The following is a 26,355-nucleotide window of genomic DNA, read 5'->3' as shown; positions in this document are numbered from 1 at the left end:
CGGAGGTTGTGGGTTCGAATCCCGTGTGGGGTGCCTTTATACAATTGTGTGTAATGAGTCATTTTGATACCTTTTTTATCCAAATAAGCATTGTACTAATCTTTATTCCTCTTGAATGAGATACAAGTGTTTTTAGTTCATTCCGTGTTCATTCTCTGAACTTCTATTAATTTTCATTTCATTTCCACCTGTCCTTCTGAACGAGCTGTTTAGCATGTACATTCAATTTCTGCTGTTTTTGCTCTTCCTGCTCCGTATTGCGCTACTGCCCCTTCTGGGGCTTGGCCCCGAATTGCTGCTTGCAGCTATATTTATTATTATTATTATTATTATTATTATTATTATATATTGCCCAAGCGTATTTACCCCATCGCCAGCTCTGCTAATTGTCAGCTACCGGTACTTTTCCATGCCTAGCCAATAAGTCTAGAGTTGTTTATTTTTTTTTTTTACTATACATGAATTATCATGAACGATTATGCACCGATCGAAATAACTGAAAATATATTGTTAGACCAGCTAAAATAGCCTATATTGTTAGACCCAAAATATCTTATCGATTAATTAAGTAATAAAGACATGTAATAAAATAAATTTATAAAAAAAAAAAAAAAAAAAAAAAAAAAAAAGGAAAGAAAGTCTATTGCTTCAGCCTTATTCAAAGGCCGCGGAAATATGGCTTCATACGCACTTCAATCCATTCCACACCCGACGTTCTTGGTTTTCTTCCCATTTATTAAATATAGGCAATTGGTTGATGAAACATTGATTGAAATTAAGATACAATTTCTACAAAACGAAATTCACTTTAAAGAAAGACTTACTATAAAACAAAACTCAATGAAGTGGTCAAACTCAAGTCTGACCCGCTGCATGTCTCCCAACATTGCGCATCCGTCATGCTATTCAATTATCATAATCATCGAGATGAAATTAAATAATAATAATAATAATAATAGGCTATAGCCTACTATAAATATTAAACTAAATTTGCTAAATTTTATCCCTCTGGCCGACGAACGCGCCGGCGCTTTATGATGTATTTTTTCCTCATGACAGCTGAAACAACTGAAAACAGGCCTTCCCTCATTTTTGGCGATAGCCTATAGACTAGTGCAAGACTACAAATGGTCTACTTTTATTTGTGTACGCTCACAATAACAACAAACCATTGTACTTTTGTAAAATAAAATAAATAAATGAAAGAACTGCGTGCGCTTTCAGCTGTCTCTCTGCGAGAATTTTTCTGGAACGTCTCAGAAATTTTACTTAAACTCAGAGAAAAATTGTACCTAAAAAAAAAAAAAAAAAAAAAAAAAAAAGCACAAAACAAAATGCACACAAGGTTTGTCCTTGCTCTTGATGTACAATCACTGATGAACACATTTGGTTTTAATGAGTAAATTAGCATATAGTTATTCCTGCCTGCCGGTATTTAGTCTGCGATATCAAATAACTAAACATTATAGCATATATAGGCCTACTAGCCTAATATTATTCAATAATATTCCCCACCAAAGCTGAGACCAAACCTACGCCCATGGATCAGCATCATTTTGAATCATGTTACTGCTTGATGCCTGTACCTCATCCAAGACATCACTCACTTTAGGCCTGTCTTTTTCTCCAGACTGTTTTAACCCCTCAACAGTCTCTACAGGATCATTCGTTCCAATCTGTCTAGCGTCAGGAACTGTCGCATCTGTAATTTCAATACTATCATCCTTTTCTCCCATTTCAATAGACGCGGAAATTTCCGCATTCAAATCAGATGCAACACTTTCTGTGGTCCGTTTAACTAAATCATTCTCCACAACATCTCGCACTGGATCAGATTCGGAACCATTTTTTGCACGTTGAGCCTCTTTAACCACTGGACAGCCTGTTTTAATGTGGCCATATTTTCCGCAAATAAAGCATTTCATGGTCTCAGTAGTGATGAAGATCGTATAGTCCCTATCAAACACTGTCAATTTAACAGACACATCCAGCGTTTCCAGGTACATTTGATATCATCACTTTTTTCGAAAGATTAGACAAAGGCAAGACTGGTACAAACACATCTTGAACAGTCAAACCACACTCCACCAAATGACTAACCATTTCGATTCCTTTCAGAAATACGACAATTGCTTTATTCATTCTCGACGCAGAGATTATGTTTTGTGCACCTATTTCGCGACCAATAGCAACCAAAACATTCTCAATGGAAACTGATTCATCTGCCGGCATGCACTTGCATGCGTGCCGAGCTTACAGATAAGAAAAACCATCCGAATTTAAACCCATCTTTATCAGCTGACAACTTCTCTTCTAACTTACAACAAAATTAGAAATAAATAAATAAAAATAAACTCAGAATGGAAAAGTTAGAAACTCACTCAGCAACTCCACACACTCCCAACTGCCACGCCGCACATGCGCACAGAGAGAGAGAGAGAGAGAGTGATATGATTAACAGAATTCCTATCAATGCATTTCAAAGACCCGAACAAACCATTAATCATTCATTTAAATGCACCAGTTCAGTTTTCATCTGGAGGTACTTGCTTGCGTTGACTTAAAGGTGAATATCCCTTGTCGTGCAGAGAAAAGTTTCCCAACTCGATGATTGGTCCAGATCAGGTCCGTGTGGAACAATGAAAGGAAGTCTCTTTGTCGCTGGAGTTGAAGCGGCAAAAGTCGTTGGTTGAACTTTGCGGCGAAACTTAGAACACAAGACTTTCAGCGGTAAAGGAGAATTAAGTAAAAAAAAAGAAAAGTGAGTGAAGGTTGGATGGCTTGAATGAGTGGCTTGTCTGTTCTTCTTGTTACTCCATTGTTCTTGGTACTTGTTTTGGCTTCTTTTCCCAGAACTAACCAACTCCTTCCTCGTTTACTAACCAACTCCCCCTTTCACTATCTTGCAATATGATCATAAACTTAGTTGTTTGTCACACCTCAGAGGAGTCCTGGCCAATCAGCCATTGTCCTGTTTCAAGAGGGCCTTCCTCTCTGGCCCCAATAAAACATAAGTGTTACATCCTGGTCTGTCTCTGCTTTAGCAGAGTGCCATTTTAACATAATTGCTATTAACTGGAATGTGATACATTTTAAACAGATTTTATTCAGGCCATGATTTACGAAAGATGAAAAGAAATAAATCAAGTCCAAATAAGGCATACTTTCAGTCATTCAGTCAAGAGTTAAAGTTGCCCTAGAACTTTTTTTTAAAAGATGTAATATAAGTCTAATGCCTCGTTTCCACTTAGCGGTACGGTACGGTTCGGTACGGGTCGGTACCCTTTTATTTGCGTTTCCACTGCCAAAAGTTGAGAATGGTACCAAAAAGCCGAACCGTACCGTACCACTTTTTGGGTACCCTTCCGTTGGGGTACCTAGCACAACAGTACCGTACCAAAAGGGTGGAGCTACACTCTGCAGAACGTTGATTGGTTGACAGAGAATCGTCACTTGCGCGTGCTACAAGGGGAATGACAACAACACAAGAGGCGCCACACACAAACGTGGTTCAGACAATGCGTGCATTAATTATCTTCACTTCATGTAGGCTATAAAACAAAACAAAATATAAAACACAACCCTGCCTCTTTTCGTTTTTATTTAAAAAATATGAAACCTATTAATGTGTGGTTCAGGCAAATGTGCATATTATGTACTCTGATTATCTTCACTGTATGTAGCATATAATAAAATGAAATAAGACAAAACAACCTTCTCTTTTTGTTAAACGTCAGTTTTAATTATCAATAATAACCATTATAAATAAAATATGAGAAGCTATACTGCCCTACAAAGCAAAAAGGCAGTAACTGCATTTTTGGTCAAAAATTAGTTATTGTCATTTTCATGACATTCAAGGCATCCTTTGTTATGTGACAAAACATCTTATCTGAAATGTGTGTCGTTTTGGAGAAAAATGGTAGTTGTTTGTACAGTAACTGCAAAAAGCCCTAGTGAAAAAAGCATGAGTACAGTAACATCCATTACTGTATTCTTGTTATGTTTTACCTAACAAAAAAATAACCGTGTTGCTGCGCAGTGAAGTTACTGTTTCCATGGTGAACACACACAGCTGATTTCGCGGCGAGTCGCGGGACGGTTTTTACATTTGCGATTTCACCCTTCTAACTTCACACAAATTTTGTTTGAAATGGCACAAAGCCGAGGAAAGAAGATAGTCGAACTGGCGTTGAAAAGAAAATACCCGGAGAATGGTAACAGTGACAGATTAAACATTAAGAGGCTCGGCTATCACAATATAAGCACTTGTCAGCTGCCAGGGCGGGACTTCCTCTCAGAGGTCCATTCAGATAGCATTATGCTAATTAACAGGCAATGTTTTAAATAGCTTTGCTTACCTGCGTTGTTGTCCAGCAGGAGAATATAACTGTCCATAAACACAGCTATCAGTGTAACGTGACAGGTGTTCAACTTAAAACACACTCTCTTCACAGCTGCTGTTTGAAGACTATGTCCGCTGTTTAGAGCAGTTAGCGAGTTGTGAGCAAAACTGACATCTTTCTCTTTAGTAAGCATCCATGCTTTCAACAAAAAACAAACTTCCGCAGGTATTTACGCCCCCTCCCTCTCCCCCCTTAGCTCTCAGACTCAAACACATTGGTTCCTGTTCCTAAGCATTTATTTATTGCACGGCTTCTTCTTCTGAATATAAAATTATATGTTTAATTTGGATTCCCCTAAATTATATTAAAATGTTGTCCCTCTGCATGACTGCAAGCTTCTATGTTTTATCCTATTATTGTAGGCCTAATGTAAATATGAAGCCAGGTTGCGTTTTTGTGTGTTGGCTTTATTTCGTTCTTCATTTTCATTGAGGTTGCAAAATTATTAATTTATTATTGTGTTAGCCTAATTCATGCATTATTTTGTCATATATATATATATATATATATATATATATATATATATATATATATATATATATATATAATCTGTAATCTATATACAATCTATTATTAAATGTATGTTTACTAATTTGAAATATCTGTCCCATGTATTCATTTCATTCAGTACTTTGTGTTTATAAACCTACTGAAACAGATACTGCACCGTATAAAATCAACTTGTTTATCTTATTTATCATCCTAAGAGTTTAAAAAAGCCTTAGAAACACTTAGACACAATTATTTTGTTTTGCTCTGTTGAATTGGAGTTTAACTTGCCTATATTGCTCCAAAGAAAAGTTGTTTTGGAGTGCTTTAACATTAATGTGATTTGTAGGTATAGCAAATACTACATTACAGATACAGAAACACCCCCAGACACACATTAATCTAATACTCACAAATAATAATGTGGTCCTAAAATAAATGGTCCCCATTTGGACCTTAATACAGCTTAGCAATGTGAGACTTTAAGCAGCCGTTTCAGCGCCAGAACAGCTTCCGGGTGGAAAATATTGACCTAAAATGGTCAAATTAGTTTGGGTTTTGTAAATCCATGTTCAGGAAAACAAATGGTTCCAATTATTTCAAATACAGTGTATCTAAGACACCCATAGCCCAAGTTGTGGCAAAATAGTTTTTGGAGAATCTGTAGTTACTGCCTTTTTTCTTGGTATGGTGTCACGTTTTTGGTAAGTAATACAAAGCAATAATACAGTAACTGCAAAATAGGGGTAAAATATCAAATTAAATATGAGGATTGATATGTACAAAGAATAAGCTAATATAAAGTAACATAACAGCACCATGTCCAATAATCTACCTACAACTACTTAGGCTGGATGACAGGATAACTTTTAAGTCATTTTTCTCAGTTCTGCACTCTGCGTAGTTACTGCCTTTTTGCTTTGTAGGGCAGTATAGGCTACAATAAGAAATAAAGGCAAGCAAACAATTCAGTCAAACGTACAGCGCACGACAACGGTAAAGTTAAATAAATATATAAAGTTATAAAACTTAATTTTCCCCTTGGCCAAAACGATTTGCCCGGGAACAAATTATAAATTCATGAGACCAAAGATTGCCCGTTATACACAAGATGAATGATATCTTGTTTTTAACCATTACAGAGACATCAGAGCCAGTGGCGAATGTCAGAAGGATTAGCCGAGGTACAGCAGCTCTCGGCTGGGTACATGAGCACCGAGCGCCCGGTGATCGCCTGAATCTCACAACTCCGACAACGTCAGATCGAATTTTCAAATAGGCGCTCTCTTTATAAATTAACCACAGATTTGACACAAGATCTGCTGTAGTATGTCCTCCATTGTTGTTTACTATATCGTTTTCTTCTTCTCGCGAGAATGACGTCGATCACTATTTTCCAGCTACACCACCCCTATACGCCAAGGGTACTGTTTGCGGTGGAAACGCAAGCCTGATCAAGGTGTACCGTACCGAACCGAACCGTACCGCTCAGTGGAAACGAGGCATAAGGTGTCCCCTGAATGTGTCTGTGAATTTTCAGCTCAAAATACCCCATAGATTTTTTTTATTCATTTTTCTTAACTGCCTATTTTAAGGCATATTTAGAAATGAGCAGATTTCAGGTTGCGGCCCCTTTAAAGCCCCCTCCCGAGCTCTCGACTCTATCACAGCATAAACAAAGTTTACACAGCTAATATAACCCTCAAAATGGATCTTTACAAAGTGTTCGTCATGCATACTGAATGCATGCGTCGGATTGTGTGAGTATTGTATTTATCTGGGTGTTTACATTTGATATTGAATGAGTTTGAGGCTATGCTCTGTGGCTAACTGGCTAACACTACACTGTTGGATAGATTTATAAAGAATGAAGTTGTGTTTATGCATTATACAGACTGCAAGTGTTTAAAAATGAAAATAGCGACGGCTCTCTTGTCTCCGTGAATACAGTAAGAATGGATGGTAACTTTAACCACATTGAACAGTACATTAGCAACATGCTAACGAAACATTTAGAAAGACAGTTATCAAATATCACTAAAAATATCATGTTATCATGGATCATGTCAGTTATTTTTGCTCCATCTGCCATTTTTCGCTGTTTTCCTTGCTTGCTTACCAAGTCTGATTATTCAGCTGTGCAAATCCAGATGTTCTGCCCTTGTGTTATACCTCAATCATGGGCTGTCATTATGCAAACAGCGTACACCCCAACTGTTACGTAAAAGTCTGTGTTATGTTGAGATTCGCCTGTTTTCCGGAGGTCTTTTAAACAAATGAGATTTATATATGAAGGAGGAAACAATGGAGTTTGAAACTCACTGTATGTCTTTTCCATGTACTGAACTCTTGTTATTTAACTATGCCAATATAAATTCAATTTTTAATTCTAGGTCACCTTTAACACATTTACATGAATTGTGAGTGTTCTAAAGCCTAACTGTTTACAGGTAGTACTTGTGGACACATAATGCAAAATGTATGTAGTTAAAAGATGTTTGATAAGTCTGTTAAAATTGTTGGAACAATTTTGAAGCAGTTTTATTTGTTCAACAGTCTCTTTGGCTTTCCTGTGAAGTAAGGAAACAAAAGGGTCTGCATTGTCTCTGTTTCTTTGCTCTGATCATCTAAGAAACTTTGTCTTCTTGAGTAACCCTTTGGTATGTCGCTTTTCCTGCTATCAGGAAGCATGTGTCGTAAAAGTAATCAGCCTGGCTTTATCTGCAGACGGGCTGGAGCCGGAACCTCAATCTGAATTAGAATAATGTTTTGAAAGAATCATCTGAATGATTCATTTGTCTGGTTCGTTCACAGTTCCTACACTGGATACGATGATCAACAGGTTTGAAAGCACACGGAAGTGTTTGAATTTGAAAGCGGGAGCAGGACTGTCCATGATAGATGCCTGCTTTCAAATGCTCCTTTGTGTATCTGTGTAAGCGCTCGGTGAGGAGTGTCATTGATGACTATTTACAATGTTTTACAGCACTGATCATTGAAGCCAATCGCAGACATATCCGATGAGCGCATCAACAACATAAGAGCAATAAGAAGTGTTTATGAATCCGTTCAATAGCACTCAAAGCATCACTTTTTTAAAATTTCAGTACCGACTAGTTACCAAAGGCGATACTTTTGCCAATTCTAGGCCGGAGCTTCTCAAGTACAGAGGCCTCAACAAGATGACTCTAAAGAGAGAAAGCCTAACTACGTTCATTACTAAGGCCAGCTTCCAGGAGGCTCACAGATAAAGAACTGGCAACACTCTAACTCAAGGGCAGTGCTGTGTTGATTATTAAAAACATTAATAATCATCATGATTGCATGAATATTTAAATCTGTTGCATTTCACAAGTAGCTTAAGACTGGAATTAAATTTTAAAAATGTGATACTATTGTTAAATGTATACTAATATTTTTATGTTTTAAAAGTTATTACAAATTTATTTTCTTATAATGTAAAACATTACATTATGGGCTTAAGATTTTAGGTTTTGAGAAAATTTTATTACAATAATAATGTAATACTTATTACATTATGTGCAATTTTTACATTATGTGTATGTGTAAAGTAAAACAAAGTTCGGGAGGAGCACATTCAGATAATCAACCTAATTAGCAACCTAATAATATATATATATATATATATAATATTTTTTTAGTTTTTGAAATGTTAACTACTTGTCCCATCCTCAAAGTTCCACCATGTTAGGCTATATTATGGAGACTGTTTGTCCTATCAAAAAAATGTAAAAACAAATCTGACATAGTTATAAAAGTTCTGTTTATCTATAGAAGGTTAGCTAGCTTAATGTTGATCACTCAAAAAGCTATGGCTAACTTAGCTCAAAATTTTCCACCCTGGAAATTCTAATAGAATAAATAGTATTTAATATATATAGTAAATTCTATACATATGTATATATTATATTATATCAAATGATTTATTTCCTAAAATGTTAACATTCAAATTGTAATAATAATATAAAGATACTGAATAATGAAAATAAACTGCACAGTTTTTTATAGAACCTTATAAAAAGGGGCTCTATTCCATACCAAAAAGGATTCTACTATTGTTATAAGCCAAAGACCCTAATTTGGTACTGTTTAGAACAATTTTTCTTAACTTAAAAGTTATTTTTAAAGTCTAATAAATGTTGAAATTGATCGCAGTTATACTGTAATGTGAATGTATATAATGTAAAAATATAAATTCCATTATTTTCATAGAAATATCAGTACCAGTATTAGTATCAGTGATACTGGCCTTTATTTATAAAAAAAAAAAAAAAGATGCAATTAAACAAATATTTAAAATATACTGTTGTTATTCAAAAAAGGGCATTCTCTAGCCATCTGAGCAGCACCATGATTGATTTTGATAAGAAACCACATAGCAATTTGTGTGTGTGTGTGTGTGTGTGTGTGTGTGTGTGTGTGTGTGTGTGTGTGTGTGTGTGTGTGTGCTTTTGTTTATATTACATTGTGGGGACCAAATGTCCCCATGATGTAATATAAACCTGAGTTCACCTACATCGTGGGGACCAGCCAGCGGTCCCCACAATGTAAATGGGTTTATAAATCATATAGAATGAGTTTTTGTGAAAAAGTAAAAGTTTGCACAGTTTCCTGTGAGGGTTAGGTTTAGGGGTAGGGGCAGGGTAGGGGGATAGAATGTACAGTTTGTTCAGTGTAAAATGCATTGAAGTCTATGGAAAGTCCCCACAATTCACAAAAACAAACATGTGTGTGTGTGTGTGTGTGTGTGTGTGTGTCCCTCTCCCAAAGGAAATCTGGATTATTTTATTTTATTTATTGTTTTGAAACTATATAATTGAAAATATTATATAGGTCCAGTTCCACACATTAAAGATTGCAAACCATGCAGGACAATGACAGAAAGGTCATATACTGTTAGAACCTGGTTATGCTACTTTCCACCCTGTTAGACAAGTAATTTTAAATAATAATTTGACAGCAACATAAAATATTTGGCATACTTTTGTCTTATTTTGTGAGGTGAGTGATGTCTTTTCCGCAGCAGTGATGTCACCCCCGTTCCCGCAGGAGCCCAGCTCTGCCCAAACTCGCCCTCATCCAATGTTGCAAGAAATCTCCCAGTCTTTAAACTAACCCTTTAAACAGATGATTCAAACCACCCAGTCAAATCAGTCAAACTTCAATCTGACACCATGAGTATTGAGCTCCCATAAGAACCTCAGAAACAGTATACATTTTCTATTCTCGTTCAACTATGGCTGGGCTTATCCGTCCGATCGCTGCGAGTATTGAACTCCCGTCGGACTCCCGTTGGACGCTGCTAGAACCCTCCCAATCTAAAATGACTAAACATTCACCCCATGCCAACCGTGGCTTAACCGTCTGATCGCAGTGAGTATTGAACTCCCGTCGGACACCACACGAGCCTCCAATCTAAAATTACTAAACATCCACCCCACCATCAGCGGAGGGACTTACCTGTCCAATCGCAGTGAGTATTGACCTCCCGTTGGACGCTGCTAGAACCCTCCCAATCTAAAATAACTAAACATTCACCCCATGCCAACAGGGGCTTACCCGTCCGATCGCAGTGAGTATTGAACTCCCGTCGGATGCTGCAGACGCCCCCAGCCAAAACATCTAAACATCTTATCTTAGTTTTCTGGTTGAAGAGGTTTATATTCATTGGTTCGCTTTGAGTATTGAACTCCCATCAGATAGAACCCTCCCGATCCGGCAGACAGCTTTCTCCTTGCAAACATCAGCCTTATTTCTATATTTTTGGGGGGTTACAGTTCCCGGCTGCTGTCCGTAGCCAACATTTTGCATTTTTGGGGGGGGTAATCTGTGTTCGGGCCGATTACCGAGCTCGGAGCCCTCTCCCCGGACAGCACGCCAAATACGTTTACCAATTAATTTACCTGACTTACTTGCAAGTGTGAACTCGTGAAATGTATATTGTGTTAAGGCAAGCAGCCCAGGTGTCTGAGACACTAACCTTTTGTTTCATGCTCTTCCTGACCATTTGGCAGGACAAGCTCAAGATACAGCGGTGCTTTTGTCTCTATGATAATGTAAAGGTATGGGCGATACTGTCAGACTGATTGGATTAGCACCTATGCATTTGAATGCTTTGATCTTCCTACTGGAAGTCAAACTATGTGTGAATGTTTACAAAGTCTTAGTTCTCGTGACCAGCTACTGTTTATACCATTTGGGGTACTATTATCTACATAGTTGGGGGTAATTTCCTGTATTGTCTTTAGATGCTTTTGTTTTAGTGGTCACTTCTAAGGCTATGTGTAAGGGCAACACCTTTAAGGACTGCCCACTGAATGCCTATAAAACATCATGTATACACTGCATTAGTCAGACTTTGGATGACCACAGCGACGCACAGCGTGATGCTCAATAAAGAGTAACTTCTGCTTCAAGAGATCCCAAAGTCTCCTGGTCTATGCTTCTGAGATTTCCAACACTATGTATATGTCCCTAACAAGGTGGAATATTTTCATGGCCAATGTCTGAACAATCTACCTATAATTATTATTTTTTTGAATCCCTGTGCTTGACCAATATGTATTCCTAATAAATAAACATGTCACTATTTTGGTAGAATGCTAAAACATGAAAATCATGATGCCAAAATTAATATATATATATATATATATATATATATATATATATATAAGTATTGAAGTATTGACAGTGGGTAAAATAAGGATTGAATATATCAACACTTTTTTTTACTAAACAGTTCCAATGCAGCAATTCACATAATTTTGAACACACATTGATATTAACTTAAGAAATCTACACAGACAAACAGAATTTTACAATCCATAAAAAAACCTAAGTGTAATAAAAGTCTTTTTTGCAATCAGCTTCAAGGTGCATCCTGTATGACCAAACTTTAAATCTTGAATATTCTGGGGTTCTCTCTTATGCTTGCATACTTTCTCTATATCCAATTATATGTAAGGGTGAATTTGTGAAGTACCAGTTATAACGTCAATATTTTGGTAGACATCATCAGCCCTTTTTCCATCTTCTCTGTGCGTTTTGTACTGTATTTTTCTTTAGTTTCGGTGTCGTCAAGATGTTGATAAACTAATATTAGGTTTTCTCCTGGAGTGGATTGTGTTGTGCTCCTCATCTGTGTTTGTGTGGTCAGTATTTATGCAGAAAGGAAATTCAACTTCAACAATGCTGTTTGTGTTAAATGAGGTTCAAATGCATATATTATCATACTATTACTCCTTCACTTCCTTCAGGTATTGAGAACAACTGCTAATACATTTCCTCAAAAAAAAAAAAAAAAACCATAATGGCCACTAATAAACATGTTGAACAAAATCATTAACACAGTTTTAATGTTTGTGTGTAAGGCCCTCATTTAGAAAGTAGGTGTTGTTGAAAATGATGCTCAGCTTGTTTGATGTTCAGTGAGCTTCAGGTCATTGCTGGTACATCAGAATTCATTTCACATTTATTTGTATAGCGCTTTTCATAATACATATTGTTTCAAATCAGCTTTACAGAGAATAGGTGTCAACATCACAATTTAGAGAATGCAGTTAGCTAATAATGTAATAATTTAGGCAATTTAATTTACAATCACTGTTAGCAGTTTAATTGAAGGTAGAAGCAATGAGCTCCTGGAAACAATCAATTACATATTAACAATAATTGGGATATATAGAAATGTGTCCAGACATCTGATCAGTTGTTCATTTTTGCACTTCCATCAATGTGAATATTCAATGAATTTTAGCGGGTTGACTTATAATTGCCAGTAATGTGGCAGGTGAAATCTTTTGAGGCTTGTTTTGTGTGACCAAATTGTCTTTTGGTAACCCTGGCATAGTTAGCTGACAATCATCAAAAACTTCTTAAAGTTATTTAAGAGTGGCCACAAGATAATTTTGAAAACTCCTTAAAACATTTTAAATAATAAAAAAATTATACTTTTGATATGTAATTGTTTTATTTTGTGATAAATAATGACTCTCCTTATCTTTTGTCAATGTAACATCCCATACTCATACCTAAAGCACTTTATTACTCTTCAGATGATCAACTTTGAAAATGCTGTTGAAATTAATATGGATGGGTTCTCAAATTAAAAAACCTTAATTCATATCCTGACTTCCACAATCAGACAGTTGTCCATATTCTAAGAAAAATACATGAAACTGTTTATGTGTTTTGCCTTTTTTAACTTTTAAATTAATTCCTTTTCACATGGTTCTGGAAATATGCAACGCAATAAAAAAAAACAAAACACAAAGAAAACAGTAAATCATCATCAAGCAGGTTTATTGTCATGATTACTACAAAATGCTGCAAAAACATTAAAAGAGTCAGAGTTCAAATTAAACTTGTCCTGAATAATACAACTATAAAATCGTGATCATTTAGTTGAAGAGTTTTGCCTGCATATTTTGGCTTAGGAAATCAAGTGTGATTGAGCCTTCAAAACAAAGAAAATTTAAATAGTTTATACCAGGAGTACTCAAGTTCAGAGGCCAAGAGGGCCGCATTTCAACCAAATGAAACGCGAAGGGCCACAAGTTATAACTTGGAACGTAAGACTTTTATTTAGGCCTACTTAAGACAATATTTGTAGTTTTACTGTTTATTTACTAAAAGTGCAGTTTATTATCTAGCTAAGTCTTAATAGTATGGTGTCCTTTTTAAAGTGTCACTTAACATGATAAATGGCATTTAAAAAAGTGATTAATAGCTTGTCTTGCTGTATTCTTAATGTACAAATGCATAAAGAAAAACAAGAACTGATGAAAAGAAATCCTTATTCATTCCTTATTCATCCTTATTTCATTTCTTTTCACAAGAAATTTAAGGTCTGGCTGTTGTTCACTGGCTGATAAGAGTTTGTCCGTAAGACGAAAACATTGCACTTTTTTTATAGTCTTTTTATACTCCATTGCACCTTTTTAACACTTTTTATAGCACCTATTTATACTCAGAGAATAAACGTTTTATTATTTATATTATTATTACCTTTTAATTTGGTAAGAATCCAAAAATCTTTTTTTTTTTTTTTTTTTTTAAATGTTCAATCGCAATGATAAATCAGATATTCTCCGTGAGCTCAATGATGTGATGACAGATCTTTAATGGGAGCGCTGCTTGCTTTCTGTTTATAACACATTGACATTAAGAATAAAAGGTTTGTTTTTCATGCTGCTCGGCAACTTACACACTGCAAAGTTTGAGGAATGTCAACTGCATTTCATCATGGAAAAATAAGGTTACTTTGTTTTTTACTTGCGCGCACAGTCTCGAGCCTTTGATGGCATTCACGAACACAAGTGCTCGACACATGCGCACTAGAGAGATTCATGCTTGTCTAGTCTTTTTCGCTCAAATAGTTACAATAAAATGTCTTTGTACTGGTTTAAAATTAGAGTTGCTGCTATCTTTTAATCCCCTCAAACAAGCGCTCTTCAACACGGTCGGCTATTGTGTTTGTTGTTACTCTTGTTCCGTCTTATCCGTTTCTTTTCAGACTGAAACAACAGCCCGTTTCAGTGCTGACACCTTGTGGACAAACTAAATTAGTGCAAAAAGTATTCAATGCGCGCGTGCAAAGTGCCTTCAGTTTATATTGTTCTTTGCGGTTAGAAAAACTGTGCTGCGCGCGTACACTAGACGCGTTCTCTGCTGATGATTACAGCGTCAAATTATAATAAATATACATTTCACTGATTCTTGAGAGATGGGACAAAACATGTCCAGCAATTGTAACTGCTATTAGGTTTAAAAATAAAAATATTTTCTATTTTAAATGTTATGAGGGATTAATAATAGAAAGTATTTATCACAATTATCCCCTTCAATTTAATTTTATCATTATTATATCAAATGTATAACACTTATTGTCTTCTCACTACATCTAAAACAGTGTGTCCACAGAGAAGGGTTCAAAAATTTGTATGCAATAAAATGGATAAAAATGTTTTTTTTAATGATGAAAAAGCTTGTTTTATAAAAAGCAATACTTGATAATATTTCATGTCAGAGCAATATTGTTTTTCAATGACACATGCATGTTTTATAAGATTTCCAAGTTGTGTCCCCACTTTTTGTCAACACCGTCAGACATTTATTAAAATGTAATAATATCAGGGAATATCAGGGGCAGCTGTCACTCTGAGGGACCCCCTTGCCACATTCCACCTCTGCAGAGTACATCAATGTCAGACAGGCTCTAGTAAGTTTTATAATTTTAGAATATTTTAAATCTTAATGTTAATATTCCCTGTGTCACAACCATGATATGTCAACACCCTCTTCCAATTCATGAGGAAATTATTCAAAATTTTTAGATTATTTTTTTCTCCTGAAGCAGGTTCTATTAGCATATAGCATCAACAGAGAAAACAAAATGGCTACTACATGAACTCCATTTGTTTTGTGAAAGAAATGCCAATATGTCAACACCGTCAGTGTCAACACCGTCAGATTTTCTGTCTGATGGTGGTGACAGGCCAATGACGGAGTTGACATTCAACATGAAGTCATCATATTTTTGTGGTTTTCAAGTCATTTTTAATTATATTAAATATAAAATAGTGTATAGTTTTTCTAATATTGTACTAATACTAACTATATGACCTGACAGCGTATATTGCTTTTGTGGATTAGTCATCACTTCTAGCAGAGTTAGGCTTAATTTAATTATTACCCTGCTGCTCCGATAAGCTTTATAATGGCAGTGCACAGAAACTACCTGTTTAAAACTCAAAAAAGTGCATCCATCCATCATAAATGTACTCCACACAGCTCCGGGGGGTTAATAAAGTCCATCTGACTTGAAGCAATGCATTTGTGTAAAAAAAAAATATTCATATTCAACACATTATGAAGTAAAATATCTAGCTTCCGCCAGACCGCCTTCCATATTCAACTTAGGAAGAAAGTGTAAAACTCTAACAGTTAAAAATGCTTCTTCCTTAGTTAAATATGGATATTTTTTTAACACATCGTTTCGCTTCAGAAGGACTTTATTAATCCCCCAGAGCTGTGTGGAGTATGTTTATGATGGATGGATGCACTTTTTTGTGTTTCAAACAGGTGGTTTCTGTGCACTCCCATTATAAAGATTAGGAGCATCAGGGTGATTATTAATATTTCTCCAGTTGTATTCGTCAGAAAGCAGAAAGTCATAAACACCTAGGATGGCTTGAGGGTGAGTAAAGCTTGGGCTAATTGTCATTTTAAAGTGAACTAATCTTTTAATCCTTTACTTGCCCTCATGTCGTTCCACATAAGACCTTCAGACCACAAATTAAGATATTTTTGATGAAATCCAAGAGGTTTATGACTTGTCCATAGACAGCAATATAATCACCACTTTCAAGGTCCAGAAAGGTACTAAAGACATTGTTAAAACTCAAGTGGTTCAACTTAAGTGCTGTGGTTCTACCTCAATATTATGAAGAGACGAGAATACTTTTTGTGCCCAAAAACTAAACAAAAATAACGATTTTATTCAACAGTATCCTCGCTTCTGTGTCATTCTTCTATGCTGTTTATATGTTCAGCGCTTCCAGGTTCTACAGATATTGTTGAATAAAGTCATTATTTTTGTTTTGTTAACATACTCACTGTTTGTTGTGTTTGTTTTAATAGAGTAATTGATTGATTCAAGTATTTGATAGTTAACATGACTACAAGTCAGGTTTTCGTCAACACCGTCAGATGTGTCAACTCCGTCAGATGAATATTTTGATATATCATCATGATATTTTATATTTGTTTAGGAATTGTTGGTCATAGGTAAAAATGTAATCTGTCTGCTAACATGAGAATGGGTTTTGAAATGTTAAAATCATCTTGATTTTTGTTAAAGATAAAGTTAAAGTTATATTTCACAGTCCAATTTAAAGAAACACAAATGAAAATCTTTATAATAAATATATATACACATATTGAAAGTATTTTTTTGTGGCCTCTGTCAGCCTTGGTAAAAATGAGTGTTTACTATACTTTTTATAGGTCTTGCATAATGTGAGTGAAAATTAATTTGTGTTTTTGTTGTCTGACGGTGTTGACACAATATAAGTGATGGCAAGGTAAAAAGCACATTTTGATTAAAAAGAGTAAAGTTGGGAGGTTGTATCAAAGCATTGCTCAGTAGCTTATTACATGTAAGATACATAAATGTAGTTTAACTTGCCTGAGAATAAGGTTTATTTTTTTCAATATTGCATCCTGTTTTGTCCCACTTCTCAAGAATCAGTGATTTATATGTAGCATGATGCGGGCCACAAATTTAATGCTGACGGGCCGGAAGCGGCCCGCGGGCCGCCTGTTGAGTACCCCTGGTTTATACATATGAAAACTTTAATATTAGCGTTTTTACATATTAGCATAATTCAATTGTCATGCAAACGAAAACAGGTAAAATTACTAAAGTCTTTTAAAGATGTTTAAGGTTTCATGATGCACTATATGTGAATACATGTTGTAACAAGTCATTTAAAAATAGTCTTCTCACATATCCATTTAAAATTATCATTACAGGGATAATCAGCCCATCCTGATGAATAAATTAGAGCACAGTTCTCGTTTGTGTTTCCATTTGGCTCTCCAGACCCCCAGAAGCTGAAACTACAGATCAGCATTAGAATGTCAGAACTGCTTTCTGTGTGATATGATACTGACTAAGAATCATTTATTAGATATTAATCAGTTCAGTGATTTCTCACCCAGAGGTCATGCTGGTGCCATCAACCCATTTCCATGTGCCCTCCACATCACTGTCAGTCAGACCAATCCAGACTAAATCAGCAGAACTAGTAATGTTTCTGACAAAATTCTAGAAGTGAAACAATAACGCAATTATATCAGAATAGTACGGTTACCAGGAGGAGACATGTTCAGTTCACTTAGTTTTGTCGTGGCCACGAGATCCATTTTGCCATGGCCATGTAATATAAAGTCGTGGCCCTGAGATCCTAAGTTGAGGGAACAATATATTTTTCTTGTGGCCACGACTTCATGTTGAGGGAAAAACATCTATTTCTCATGGCCACGAGATAAATGCATAAACAACCATAGCAACCTGGAATTATTCATAAATAAATAGGCATTATTTATTGAATTAAGAGAAAGCAAAGAATTAAGAAATGATTATATTAACATATTGCCTTTATATTGGATTGTGCATGGTGGTGCCTATAGACAGCATTCAAATGAAGTTTTATCAATAAATGTTGAAAGAATATGCCTTATAAAACATTTTAATCTATCCCACCAGTCTTTTAAATCCATTCACTAGAGTAAATATATCATTTTATTTAGGTTTAGTAGGCATCATAATAATAAAGACACAATCAGTGGTTTAATGGATTTAAAAAGGTTATGGGATTGGATGGATAAAAATGTTATCACGTTTCCACGAGTAAATATGATGTTCCCACAAATTAATATATCATGGCTGCGACAAAACTAAGTGAACTATATGTCCCCTCCCAATCACCATAGAATAGAAACATTTCAGCACACTGTTTTTCATTTAACAGCTAAACACCACACACACACACACACACACACACACACACACACACACACACACACACACACACACACACACACACACACACACACACAGAAATTATCTTTCACTCACTTGTTCCTCTTTGTTGTTTATGATGATCAGATCTGCTCCTCTGTCTGTACAGTATCTTCTGCTCTCAGTCCAGCTCTTCTTCTCAGAGGAAATGAAGTAAACACTGTATTGATAGTTTGTCCATCCATCTATCAAAACAACCAGATTGTCCATTGACTCAATTTTGATCCACACCAAGCTAAAACCTTTTTTAAATACACTATTTGTACATACAGTATATTTTTGTAGTTTATAGTAAGGTGATTATATCTTTATTAATCACTCTTGTCTCATTTCTGATTCTCATTTTTTTATGTTACTGGGTAGGTTATTGTAATTATTATTAAACTTATTTTAACATGTAGTGTGATTGCTATATAGAAAGCTAACATTTATTATGCTTCCTGGTTCATATTAAATTCTGTGATAAAGGATTTTTCCAGCCATTAAAGCAATTCAAGCTTGAATGTTTTATGAAATGCTTATGATCAATGATATAACCACAAAAATCGACTTCTAAAGCCACTTGTTGCAACATCTTGTCTGCCAAAATAATGTATTGGCTTAATTATCTAAATTATCTATTAACATTTACACTCGATTGACATCCCTAAAATAGTATTAATCTCTATAAATATGGCAGTAACACAAAAGCTGCAAGTTCAGTATGAGCACAACAGTTACAGCTTTAAATAAGCCAGACAACCTAACACAACAGATTTAGTCACAACTCTTCACTTTAATAATGGAGTCTGATATGCCTTCATATCCAAGTTACCAGTTGGTCTGAAGAAACTTACCTACTTTGCCAAAACATATCTGTTGGTTTTTTTCTGATTTCAACTGGTCTCTCTCCTTAGTCAGATTACCATTCTGGATTATTAAGTGGTCTCTCTCTTCTGTGAGGTTGGTAGTCTTGGTTATTAACTGGTCTCTCTCTTCTGTGAGGTTGGTAGTCTTGGTTATTAACTGGTCTCTCTCTTCTGTGAGGTTGGTAGTCTTGGTTATTAACTGGTCTCTCTCTTCTGTGAGGTTGGTAGTCTTGGTTATTAACTGGTCTCTCTCTTCTGTGAGGTTGGTAGTCTCGGTTATTAACTGGTCTCTCTCTTTAGTCAGATTACCATTCTGGATTATTAACTGCTCTCTCTCTTCTGTGAGGTAGGTAGTCTTGGTTATTAGCTGGCCTCTTTCCTTTGTCAGGCTGGTAATCGTAGTTAGTAGCTGGTCTCTCTCTTCTGTGTAGTTTGTGCTCTTTGTATGGATGTAGACACACAGCACTATGACTGCAGTCAGCAGAAGAACACACAGCAGACCCAAACACACTAGAGCTGCTCTGGAGCTTCCGATCCTCACAGAATCACTTTCTGAAAATGACATACTGTACATTTAGCTACTCTATTTTCTTTTTCATCTAAAATAGTATACATCAACGATTATAAGTAAATGTTTTAGCAGTAATCTTAGTTACCTGTGTGTTGAGGGGTTTGGGTTTTCGATGTGTTAAAGTCCTCCGTGTCTTTCTTATGTTTCATGTCTCTTACAGCCTCATCACAGATGTAGATATCTGTCTTCTCTATTTTGTCTTCTAATTCCATCATCGAGCCTTTATCCATACCTTCATTCACAAGCCCTTCCATTCTTAGTGCAGTTGAAATGATTAAAGTCGTTTAAAATGAAAAATAATTTTAAAGTGTTAAAAAAAAATTCTTTATTTTTGTTTAAACTTTTAGACAGTTTTGTTGTTGTCAAGATGCCAACAAACTAGTACTAGTTTATCTTCTGGAGTGGACTGTGTTGTGTTCCTCATCTGTTTGTGTGGCAAATATTTATTCAGAGGGGAACTATTGTGTGGAAAGTATTTATGCATAAAGGAACTTCAACTTGCTGCAAAATGTCACTGGAAATATTTGTTTCAGTAATGCAGATTGTGTTCATTTAAATGAGGTTCAAATGCATATGTTAATTTTAGTGGTGGGTGTTGGAAAATGTTAGGTTGTTTAGAGCATTTGGGTTGTTACTGGTACAAAAGTTCAGACAGCCGATCAATTTATGGTTAATGTTTTTTGATATCCTTAGTGCAGTTAGCTACAAGAATTTTTAAATAGAACACTTTTTGTTTTTTATACTTGTTTAAAGGTTATAGTTCAAATTCTGTCATTAATTACTCACTTTCATGTCATTCCAAACCCACAAGGCATGTGTTCATCTTTGAAATACACATACCTAGGCTGCGTTCCACTCCAGTTTTAGACATGCACTCGTGAACTTCCCTAAACACTTCCCCTCGGGGGAATCCCTGCCACCATTTTGAAGCGTGTTCCACTTCGTGAAGTGGACGAGGGAAGTTTATATGGACAGACCCTCGATCCCTCGATTTTGACCGAGGGAGCGAGTCTACTTCATATGTACACTTCAGGCAGCTCCATAACCCACAATGCAACACGATTTTGATGTCACCGCATATCGCGTTTAATTTACCCCACCACAGACAACTCAATTATATATTAATTATTTTTTAAACATTTAAAACACACATATATACATATAGAATGCTGTATTAAACAATTTTGTAAGGGGAAAAAATAAATAATAAATCAGCTCCATTGCGGATTTGAAGTGATCAAGGGCTTAGGACGTTTGAGTTCAGCCCATTGCAAAGGTTCCGCCAGTAGTGGGCACTCTTGCCAATGAGGTACATCCGAATCAACGAGACTGAGGTAAGTTAGCGAGGGAAGGGCATTTAAAAAACGAACTGGAACGCAGCCCCGGTCATGGTGCAGACTGCTAGGTCCCTTATGTAGTTAACAATCAAGTCATTATCTGCATAGTGCAGCTGATTGGTTGCTGTTGCATTAGCAGCCAATGAACTGCAAGTCAACATTCAAATACGGTAGTGTTTGCTGTTAGCAGTCTCTGCGTGCTTTCATAAAGATATCAACATCTAAGAAAAGTGAACACTCTTTTACTCCTTATCTCTGCGCATATTCTGTAGTTTGCTTAGTTGATATCATGTTAACAGTTAATATCATGTTTTAACAGTCTGTGTTAAAGATGGATGGACAGGGCCAACCTGGTGGTGGTGGGGAGAATGGAGGGTAATGGAGGGGTCATCAACTGCGAACGTGAAACAGAGAGTTCAGTGCTTATATACTCCAGGTGTAAAGCAGTGACTGGCCAGAACCAGCGGATTAATGTTAGAATGAAAAACGGGTTTGATTTTAGACACGTGGAACACGGGATGGATTCTCCGGTACGCTGGAGGAAATTTGAGGTGGACTGTCTCCGGACTAAGAATTTTGGTGACAGTAAACGGGCCAATGAATTTGGGTGCCAACTTATTAAACATGGAGCGAAGTGGAATATTCTTGGAAGAAAGCCACACTTTTTGACCGACAACGTATACGGGTGGCTTCAGTCGGTGGCGATCGGCCTGGGCCTTGGTGCACGCTCCCACCTGAAGAAGAGTCTCACAGGCTCTTCTCCATGTGTGACGACACCTCTGGACGAAAGCGTGAGTGGAGGGGACTGCGACGTTGGATTCCAAATAGGTGGCTAGTACCCCTAACTGCACTGAAATGGTGACAGGCACGTAGCAGACACTTTTATGAGTTGTGTGCGTACTCCACCCAAGAAAGCTGCTGACTCCAGGAGGAAGGATTCTGAGCCACCCGACATCATAACGTTCTCTCCAAATCCTGGTTGGCTCTCTCAGCTTGCCCGTTACTCTGGGGATGGAACCCAGACGATAAGCTGACAGTCGCTCCCAGTAAATGACAAAATTCCTTCCAAAATTTGGAGGTAAACTGAGATCCCCTGTCAGAGACCACATCTACCGGGAGGCCATGAATACAGAAAACATGATCAATGACAGTAAACGCTGTCTCCTTGGCTGAGGGTAATTTGGACAAGGGAATAAAGGGTGCCGCCTTCGAGAACCGGTCCACTACGGTTAAAATTACAGTATTACCCTATAAACATCGTCGACGAGTGCTTGGAAAACAGCGGGCGAGTTGGAAAGGCTGAAGGGCATAACCAAGTATTCAAAGTGTCCTCTAGGGGTGTTAAATGCCATTTTCCACTCATCCCCCTCCCTTATGCGGACCAAATGATAAGCATTGCGCAGGTCCAATTTCGTTAAAAGAGACACCCCCTGCAACCGTTCAAAGGCAGAAGACATCAACAGCAAAGGATAAGTATTCTTTACCGTGATGTTGTTCAGTCCTCTGTAATCAATGCACGGCCGCAGTGACCCATCCTTTTTACCCATGAAAAAAAACCTGCCCCCGTGGGAGACGAGGATGGGCGGATGATCCCAGCTGCCAAAGAATAAGAAATGTATTTCTCCATGACCTCCCTTTCCGGATTAGAAAGTGAATATAACTTGCCTTTAGGCGGAGAAGTCCCTGGCAATAACTCTATAGCACATTCATAGGGACAATGGGACTTACTGAACACTTCTTTCAGGTCGAGGTAGTCCTCTGGCATGTTTGACAGGTTCACTGACTCCTCCTGTAACACAGAACGAGACACAGAAAAACAAGCAGACAACAAACAAGACGCATGACAGTGATCACTTCATTCCGCCACCGAACCCTGGCCCCAATCAATCCTGGGTCTGTGCTTGACCAGCCACAGATGACCCAGAACGACTGGCATGAGCGGAGATCTGGAGATGATAAAGGAAATCTGTTCAGTGTGATTACTGGACGTGATGAGTGTTAATGATCCTGTGGTGTGCGTAATGGTAGGCAGTTCCTGGCCATTGAGAGCTTGATCAGAGATGGCTTGCTTCAGTGGATATATCGGAATCTGTAATTGTTTAGCCAACGAGTAGTCCAGAAGACTGCCCTCAGCTCCTGAGTCGATCAGAGCCTGGCAGCTGTGATACCCTGATACTCATTGCAGTCTCACCGGGAGGAGAGTCGCTGACAAGGATTTCGGTCGAATGACTGACCGCGTTACACCCGCTGGCACCAGCATCATCCAGGTAGTTGAACCTTGTTACTGGTCGCATACGATCCACACGTTCTTGTAAGCGAGCATCTACTCGTAACGCCAGTTCAATCAATCTGTCGAGTCCAGATGGTAACTCTAAGGCGTAGATCTCTTGTTGCACACGGTCAGCCAGCCCATGCAGGAACATATCCCACTGTGCCTCCTCATTCCATTTACACTCCGCCGCCAGAGTGTAATCCGGAACAGGTTTATTTCCTTGGCGAAGATCAATGAGTTTATGAGCTGCCTCCCGGCCAGCCACCGTACAATCGAATACCCTCCTCATTTCCTGAGATAGGGTTTGGAATGAAGAGCAGCAACGGTGGTTGTTTTCCCACACCGCCGTTCCCCACAACGCCGCATGTCCTGACAGCAGCGTTATGACCAACGGCACCTTAGACTCCTCAGAAGAAGTTATAGGTTGCAGAGAGAAAAAAATGGAGCACTTTGTTAAAAATGCTCTACACAGATCTGGATCTCCAGCATACCTCTCAGGTGCAGGAAAACGTGGTTCTTGTTAGTTGTCGATGTTCACTGGTGGGTGGGGAACAGACGGTGGGGCTGGCGCAGTGGGAGATGATAGATGTTGGACCTGGGTAGTCTGCATCACCAATACCTGAACAGCTCGAGCAGTGGCCAGCACCTGTTCGTCTTGCTGGTCCATGTGCTGGGCATTCTTGCTCAGATACTCCTGTAAATCAGACGATCTCGCTGGATCCATGATGGTCAGATCATTCTGTCAGGTCACGGGACAAAAGACAGAAGATCCAAATGCGATTTATTGACAGAATAGTACTGTACAATAAAACAAGAGAAAGCAGGCAGGCAATGAAGTGCAGGTGGTGTGCTGGGTGATGCAGGGCTGCAATAAGTACCAGAGACCGAGGAATAATCCAACCCAGAAAGCAGGGTAAACGCGAACAGTCCGAGAATCCAGAGATCAGGAAGAAAACCAGGGAGAAGTGCACACACCAGGACAGCCTGCAACGATCTGACAAACACGACACGTTGGCACACACATTAAATAGCACGCTGAAACAAGACACAGCTGACAACAGATCACAATCAGTCATAATGAGGAAACGCCCACACACAATTACTTCACGCATACACACAACATCACGCGAGGGCGAGCCAGTGAATCCATGAACCGTGACAACTCCCCATAAATCATTAGCAGTGTCTCAGAACAAGCCATTTCCAGATCCCTGGCAGTGTGACGTCACAAAAGCCACAGGCCCCGTCCATGAATGCTGTTTGAACATAGAACATCCCCTGAGCGCGTTCACAGCGAGTCCGCCATTGCTGCACTGACGAGAATGTCTCCCAAGCGTTTTACTTGTTCTGTAGCTGGATGGATTAATCCACATAGCTCTCTCCATTTTACTCCCTAAATGCTGCTGAAAACTAGGTGGATTAACTTGGTTTTCCAGGAAAATGCTCCCTCAGTTCTACTGAAATTCGTTTATGTCTGCACAAATAATTTCACACCGGACTTAGTAAGCGAATATCAATACAAAGGGACAATACAAAACAGAGGTTGTGCTAAAAGTTGTTACTCAAGGATATACAAGTAAAAACTATTCGTAATCCATCTTACAGCCTCCAGAGTGATACTGGATACAGCAGTAATGAAGGTGAGAGCACTTTATTACAGTTCATCAGAGTTGATTTACGGATATAAAATGTACCAGTTTATTAAGCACCACCCGAAAGGCATTAGGTCTTTATATATTTGTTTATTGTTAGTTGTTACAAGTGTTTCTGTGTTCTTCGCTGTGTATGTTGGTGAAAATACAAGGGAAAGAGACAGAGTTTATGGATAATATTTTAATGCACACTGGCTCTGTGTTTTATTAAGCTCTTACAGTGATTTTCTAGAGTGAAAACGTGACACTGTCACACAAAATGCATGTTTTACCGCTCTATTTATTACAATTATTTTATGTATAATAGAGTTTTAATTGGTTTACATGTGTTTTAGTCCATTTTAGTCCTCATGTCTTTAAGAAATGAATGGTTGGCCTGTCATGTGACCAGTCACATGACAGGAAGCAGGTTAACATCTGTATAAAGAGAGCAGCATGGCAAACAAACTGGAGACTCACTAACTGTCAACAGCTCGCCGTGATTGACGGCGGTAAAGTTAGTTTAACATTTGACATTCGTCAGACATTCGGTTTCATACCTAATTAAACTGTCAGCACATTTCATTTTTTCAGCCCAAACCAACTCAGATATGCATAAACAAGTGTCCTTTGCATTGCACAAGGTTTAATTTCACCAAATAAAATAAATATTAATTAGCCTTATAAATTAATTAATCAATTTAACTATATGACATTATGATATCAAACTAATGGTAAAATGTTCAGAAAAATATCCCCTTTATTGCACAAGCCTCTGTTTTTGGAATTAGCATTTCACATATTTTATAATATTTTTTTTTTAAATGAAATGTATACAATACTGTAAATCAATTAAACCACAACACCGATTGATCTGAAACTGTCAAACCAACTGTAAATTACTCAGAATATTATTCTCTATGATGCACAAGGCTTGTTTTGCAGATTAATATTCTTGTATGTTTTATAAATTGTATTTTCCAGATTATTAATCTGGTATTTCTCATATACAGCACTGAACCCATTTAAATCCATTAAATTTAAACACCATTTGGCCTAAAACTGTCAAACCAACTGTAAATTACTCAGAATATTATTCCCTATGATGCACAATGCTTGTTTTCCAGATTATTAATCTGGTATTTCTCATATACAGCACTGAACCCATTTAAATCCATTAAATTTAAACACCATT

At 37.3% G+C, this 26,355-nt stretch overlaps 1 protein-coding gene across 1 annotated transcript in view; it reads right to left on the bottom strand.

Annotated features, from left to right (window-relative positions):
• The window catches only part of LOC137005028 (uncharacterized), a 31,039-nt gene extending 10,718 nt beyond the window's left edge, over positions 1-20,321 (bottom strand). The window contains exons 1-7 of the mRNA XM_067365777.1: positions 20,006-20,321; positions 19,722-19,901; positions 19,389-19,637; positions 18,559-18,698; positions 17,636-17,745; positions 17,449-17,537; positions 1,571-1,966 (exon numbers count right to left, since the gene is read on the bottom strand). Of these exons, the coding sequence (XP_067221878.1) occupies positions 1,571-1,966; positions 17,449-17,537; positions 17,636-17,745; positions 18,559-18,698; positions 19,389-19,637; positions 19,722-19,901; positions 20,006-20,174 (1,333 nt within the window). The 5' untranslated portion in view covers positions 20,175-20,321. The remainder of the gene's footprint in view (positions 1-1,570; positions 1,967-17,448; positions 17,538-17,635; positions 17,746-18,558; positions 18,699-19,388; positions 19,638-19,721; positions 19,902-20,005) is intronic.
• Positions 20,322-26,355: the final 6,034 nt, after the last annotated feature.

This window comes from Chanodichthys erythropterus, chromosome 3, assembly GCF_024489055.1.
Source record: "Chanodichthys erythropterus isolate Z2021 chromosome 3, ASM2448905v1, whole genome shotgun sequence".
Taxonomy (NCBI): domain Eukaryota; kingdom Metazoa; phylum Chordata; class Actinopteri; order Cypriniformes; family Xenocyprididae; genus Chanodichthys; species Chanodichthys erythropterus.
Note: the sequence above shows the minus strand (reverse complement) of the source record. Positions and strands in the feature narration are given on the sequence as shown.